Here is a 6,612-nt window from a genome sequence, read left to right as displayed (position 1 = left end):
TGCAACTAAAGTTGCCAATCAGAATTTCAACTCCTGAGACTAAAGAATAGCTAGGTATTAATGAGTCATTTTTAAACTTGTTTTTCAGTGTGGTTTGTAGTGGTACTAATTCGATTTTGATAAATCAGTATTTTTACTGTAGTCTTGATGGGTATATCAGCTCAAATGTAACTTACTTGAAATCCCTTAGAATGTTCACATGAGGATTAATTTTGTATTCTTTCTATCCTTTCAGTAAAGTAAAACAAGGTCTGTTACCTAGCTTGGAAGATTTGCTGTTCTATACAATTGCAGAAGGACAAGAGAAAATACCTGTTCATAAATTTATTACAGTAAGTTTTTATATTTTTCTTATCTTTACAAAAGTCAGTAATAGTAAATCAGTATACAGTACTATTGAAATGTAGTCTTAAAATTAAGTCATCTGACTTGTAGATTTTGTCTGACATTATTTCTCTTGTTATGTTTTCAAATTTTTATCATGCTCATTTCAAGGTAATCAGTGAAAGAAAAAGAAACAATGAGAAACTTGTCCAGAATGTGGGTAATAGTGACACTAAAAGCCCATATACATGTTCAAGTTTGGGGTAGAAGTTTTTATATACAGGAATAAAAACTTGTAGTTGGAATAAGCATATACATTATTTGCACTATATATTTACAGACTCTTATTTTTTTAAAAACAGGCACTCAAATCTACAGGATTGCGAACATCTGACCCCAGGTTGAAAGAGTGTATGGATATGTTAAGATTAACTCTTCAAACAACATCAGATGGTGTCATGCTAGACAAAGATCTTTTTAAAAAGTAAAAATTTCTGCCAAACCTTTAATGGTGATCTGCTATGCTATATGGTGATTTTGCTTTTAAAACGAAATTGCATCTTTGAAGGCCAGTGATTCCTGTCTAACTGAAAAAGGGATTTATAAGCATCATTTGTTTTGAAGAACATGACTCACATTAGGTTCTATAATACACCGACTGAGAGCACACTGTCTTTAAATCTGTTCTGAGGAAGTTTAGCCACTGACGTTTCTGGTATCCAGTACCTGGCGTGTGCTTTCAGTCTGAGTAGCACGCCCTTGTCCTGTCATTCAGTCCATCTGCATGTGCTGTAGACCTCCGGTTCTTTTCTACAAAGTGATTTTGATGACATCATAAGGTGACAGGACTTCAGACAGCCCTGTGTACCTCAGATTCACATACCTGCATTGTCTTGCTTCTCCCCTCTTCAGACATATTCATACATAAACTTTGGCTATTCTCACTTCCCTCAAGACAGTTCAGAATTAGAGACAACTTTGGAAATTAAATCTTTAATTTGGGTGAATGAAAATATTTATTTTTGATATTTCTGTATTTGCATATGTGTTTATTATTTCTTTTAACTAATATGTTCTTATTAGTTTGATTGCTTAAAGATTTAATGGACAATATATTTGTAATGGATCCCAAAGAATCAAACAGTATTTTAAACTACTAATATTTAGTTAAGTGGAAACTAGTATAAAACCATAAATACTGCTTTAAGACATTGGCTTTTTCTGGACCATAGCCTTAGGTTGAAGTGACTCTAAAGAATGTTTGCATCTATTTAGAAGTTTATTTGTATGTATGTTCTTTTCATTTTGGGATTGGGTAATTTTTGCTCTAGATAACTCCTGGAAATATCCTAGAGTACTAGGTCATCTGAGGATGTGAATATTTAACTGAGGTCTCTGAAGCTTCCTGATGTGCTTTGAAGCACTGCTCACAGTTTGGGATTCTTATCTTTTCACCAGGAGGATCTTGGTTCTGTTAACTTAGCTGACCTTAAAAGTGTAGACTTTAGGTTCATGTTGCAATAGGTGTTAAGAATTTTGAGTCTCTTGGACCTGTTTTTTGGGAGAGGGAAGGAAAAATCATTTAGAAACTTAATTGTGCCTTTGCAGTTTGGATTATTTTATTTTTAATGTGTTCATGAACTATCTGTGCAAAGTATTCTGGTTATGGTGCTTTCTGGAGGAGTTATTTTGGTGTTATCTATGAATGAAGTTGTCAGAGAAATGGTAGGTAGATAACCAGTAGGGGGAACTGCTTTGAACTTCTAAGTGGAAGCAGCATTTTACACATTTTTTAAAATGCCTTTTAAAAAGTGCTTTATAAGTGTATTACTATGTTTAAATATGAAATTAAAAACAATTTATTCTGATTATGAAGCCAGGGAACCAATATCATAAAATTTTCTACTTACAATTATGTTAAGAGGTAATAATTAACATTGTTTTAACACTTTTCCAATTTTTAAAATCTATGATTGTAATACAGGCAGTTTCTACCTTGTCAAATGCTTAATGGTCTATATGAGCAGATAGTGGAAAATATAGGTTTACAGGAAAAATGATTTATCTTTTTATCCTTAAAATGAGGTTATTCAGAACTTACAACTGTTAACCTTTTCAGGTTACCTAGCAAGGTGATTACTGCAGAGATATTCTTTCTCTGTTTTCAAATATTAAAAATGACCTAGTTAATGTTGTCAGAAGTAAACGATCTCACTTCCGTGCAATTGGGGAGATATTAAAAGATGGGATTCATTTCCCCAGAGAAATAATTGATAATGGTGAATGGAATGAAGGTGTGTGGAAGCAATGTGCTGTTCTTTTTACCTAAAGCACATTGTAGGTTAATATACAGGGGTTGCCAAAAAAAGTATATACATTTTAAGAGATGTTAACTCTGTATTACTTTTCGAAGTTGAATTAACTTACAGTAGCTATGTGTAGTATGAAGTTCATTCAATTGTACTTCTGCTATTTTCTTTGACTGTCCTCCCTATTGCATGGTGACCCTAGTGTTCATTTGACTAATGCCATCTTTTGAGTAAACGTCATACTTAAAATCTGTATACATTTTTTTTGGCACTCCCTGTTTTTAGACTTTGTTGATAATAGAAAAACTATTATATATGACTTTTTTTTTTTAGCTTGGGAGAATGAGTTCTAAGCATACTTTTTGGAGTGTAACCTGTTTGAAAGTTGGAGGCTGCCTGTACCTATGTGGATAGTCAGTTGTTTTAATGCTGGTAATCCGTAAAACTAATGAAGTAAAAACATTTGTGTTGAAATCATATCCTTTATTTATTCATGCATTTTTTTTAACCTTATAAGTATTTAATTTTTTTAATGTGTAATGATAACTTTTTGGTCCTTTTTGGTTTTGGAGAAAGTGAATGGTAGCCTTTCATTTGTATGTTTGACTTTTCTAAAAAATTTGATGTTATGTTATTTTACTAATGAAGGATTATATGTGAGAAATATTTTGTAAAACACTGATGTGCATTACAGATTTTAGTTATAAATACTTAGGTGAAGAAGTACAGAAAATGATTATTCCCAGGTCACAGATAAGAAAACTGAACAAAGCCCAGAGAAAAATGTAACTAGTGGAAAGTATCAGCCCCTCCTTCTCAGTTCAATTTATACGACTTCTAATTTTCTAGTTAAACTCATGACATCGGTATTAAAGAAAATCCCAAGAAAATCTTACTTGGAACGCTCTGCATGCTGTTAGGCATCTTCTTCTTCTGTGAGCTGAGACTGCCTTTGTCAGCCATGTTAAGTTGTCAGGGAAGTCTGTTGCCACAGCTTCCCCAGCACCTTCTGCTAGAGCAAAAAAACCCCCAGGGTTTCACTGACTGTACAATTTTGTTAATTATACATTTTTTAAAGGACTGATTAATTTTAAATAGTAGTAGGTTTTTTTTTTGTAGTTGTTGTTTTTTTTTTTTTTTTTTTTTTTTTTGAGTTAGAGTCTCACTCTGTCACTCAGACTGGAGTGCAGTGGCCGCTCCCGGCCTCCGCAGCCTCGACCTGCTGGGCTCCGGCGATCCTTCCGCCTCAGCCTTCCAAGTAGCTGGAACTATAGGCACATGCTACCCCACCCGGCTAATTTTTGATTTATTGTAGAGATGAGGGCTCGCCGAGTTGCCCAGGTGGGTCTCGAACCCATGGGCTCAGGCAGTCCACTCACCTCAGCCTCCCAAAGCGCTGGAATTACAGGCAGAGCCACCGAGCCCGGCAGTAGTAGGTTAATTAAATTTGTTTGGCAGCCCTCATATTTTCTCATTCATAACTTCTTCAAAAATGAAAAAGTAGATTTGATTTGATATAGGTATAAATACTGATTTTAAGAGCAAATTATTCTAATATTTTTCCTCTAAAATATGTTTTGGTGTATATCTCACAACACTGATAGTTGCAAGTTGAAGTTTAGAAGATATTTGAAACATTTGAAATATTAAATACTAAACCAATTATAATATTTTTTAGATTAGCATTGAAATTGTCAGACAACTGTCAAAGTCTATTGAAGTAAATGTTAGCTTTAGGATGTCAATTAATACTATGGCTATAAGTAATAATGGAAATTAGGACTATAATTTTTTAAAGTTGTAGTAGGGGGTTCCTTATTACTGAAACGATAGCCATTTCTATTAGGATTTTTTAAACCTATGTTTAATTTTATATTGAATAAGTGAATATATATTATTTTGAATTTTTATTAATAGTTAAACTGTGAGACTTGGTTTTTTATTTTAATTTGATATTTTATCTGCAACAACTTGAATTAAAATATTGATACTTTAAGATTTCTCATTAACCACAGGCTAAATAGGAATTACTGATGTCTTCTTTCTTTTTTTTTTTTGAGTTGGAGTCTCTGTCACCCAGACTGGAGTACAGTGGCCACTCCCGGCCACCGCAGCCTCGACCTGCTGGGCTCCGGCGATCCTTCTGCCTCAGCCTTCTGAGTAGCCGGAATTACAGGCGCGCGCTACCATGCCCAGCTGATTTTTTGATTTATTGTAGAGATGAGGTCTTGCTGCCCAGGCGGGTCTCAAACCCGCGGGCTCAGGCAATCCACTCACCTCAGCCTCCCAAAGGATATCTTCTTTCTTATTTCTCCATTTGTGTTAGTGCAAGTTACTCATTTCTAAGGGTTTCATTTTCTTATTTGTAAAGTGGGGAATTCCTTCTTTAGGTATTGATGTTTTGAGGGCTAAACAAGATGACTATTACACTTGAAACTTAGTAGTTAATTTTTTTTTTTTTTTAAAAATGGCAACTTTTTTTTTTCTTTCCCAAAGAAGCTGCTAATACAGTGTCACATCACTTACTTGGGAGGAATCCAGTTACCTTAGCAACTTCCCATAGTAAAGATTTGACCTTAGTACTTCAACTATTCGCATTTGATTTATTCTCTGTTAAGGGCTTACCTTTAACTTTTATCATCGTTGGTATTATGTCTTGACACTCATGTTCAGCAAGTCGTCCTTTATCAAATATTCTGTTACTGAATTACAGAGAGTATGTTGAGAATCAATAGTGTATGGTTGACTGTAATCTGTTTACAAAACTCTTCTTTAAGGTTACATTAACATTGATTATTGTTCTTTTTAGACAAAAAGAACATTGGTTCAAATCATTAGCTTTCATGCCCTCTCATCCACTTGATTTGTCATGTCTTTTAAATAGTTTTTAACAGTAAAACATTTTAATCTTACAGTGTATTGCATTTCTTACATTAATAGAGTGATTCGAGTAATATAAAGTTAATTATCACACTATTTGATATAAAATTTTATTTAAAATTATAATTATTTTTACAAGCATTTTGAACAAACATCTTTTAAGAAGTAAATTAGCCTGACAAAACAAAGTTATTTTTATGTCTAGTCTTTTAACTTAGAAATGCAGATTTTTAAAAATGTAAATTAGGAAAAAATGTTAAATGTGAAGAATTAGTAATAGTTATATAGGAACTAAGAGATATATTTTTTTGAGGTTACTTAATTGAAAAATAAACAGGATCTCAACCATGACAGTTTGATTTTAGTTACCCACACATCATGCTGAATGATTACCAACTCTGATAAAGTAAGAAACTTGTTTTAGATGGTCTTAATACTTAAATCTGGTGGAATGCATTGTCATTTTAATTTTTGGCACCGTTTTTAGGCACATCCAATTTATTCCTTATACATGTTCAACACAGCTTACAATCACTACATGAAAGACTACTAGAAGGAAAGAAAATAACATAGAAAAGTATAATTTAGATTTTAGTTGCATAAACATTTATCTCTTGTTTAAATATGGTGTTATTATTCTCCTAATTAGTACTGTTATTACCAAATACTAATATTTGAAAGGTACCCAGTCTGTTAATTTTTTTCTCACATTCCACAGATGTGTTCAAAGCAACATTGTTTTGTTGACACAAGCCTTCAGAAGAAAGTTTGTCATTCCCGACTTTATGTCTTTTACCTCACACATCGATGAGTTATATGAAAGTGCTAAAAAGCAGTCTGGAGGAAAGGTAATGCTTTTGATGTACATGTTTCCCTAACCCAATCACTTAATAAATTCAGCTCATTTGAGGTCTAGAGAGTAAAATTGTGTACTTTTCTTGTATTTTGCTAAAGAAAACACTTTGTTTTAGAAATAGCTTTGTTAGAGAAATTTAACTTAAAATGAAGCTACTGGATTTAGTGTTTTTAAAAGTACTTTAAATACTTAGCTTGAATTGTTCTGGCTAAAAAAATATTTCTAAGATAAAGAATTCTTTTT

General features: G+C 32.9%; 1 protein-coding gene across 1 annotated transcript in view; it reads left to right on the top strand.

Annotated features, from left to right (window-relative positions):
* The first annotated feature begins 239 nt into the window (after positions 1 to 239).
* Positions 240 to 6,612, top strand: part of GLS (glutaminase) — a 66,393-nt gene continuing 60,020 nt past the window's right edge. Inside the window, exons 1-3 of the mRNA XM_008054283.1 lie at positions 240 to 332; positions 687 to 808; positions 6,232 to 6,361. Of these exons, the coding sequence (XP_008052474.1) occupies positions 738 to 808; positions 6,232 to 6,361 (201 nt within the window). The 5' untranslated portion in view covers positions 240 to 332; positions 687 to 737. The remainder of the gene's footprint in view (positions 333 to 686; positions 809 to 6,231; positions 6,362 to 6,612) is intronic.

The sequence above is a fragment of the Carlito syrichta genome, unplaced genomic scaffold (assembly GCF_000164805.1).
Source record: "Carlito syrichta isolate Samal-C Ts95f unplaced genomic scaffold, Tarsius_syrichta-2.0.1 Scaffold289386, whole genome shotgun sequence".
Classification (NCBI taxonomy): Eukaryota; Metazoa; Chordata; class Mammalia; order Primates; family Tarsiidae; genus Carlito; species Carlito syrichta.
The sequence above is the reverse complement of the archived record's forward strand: the minus strand, read 5'-3'. Positions and strand labels throughout refer to the sequence as shown.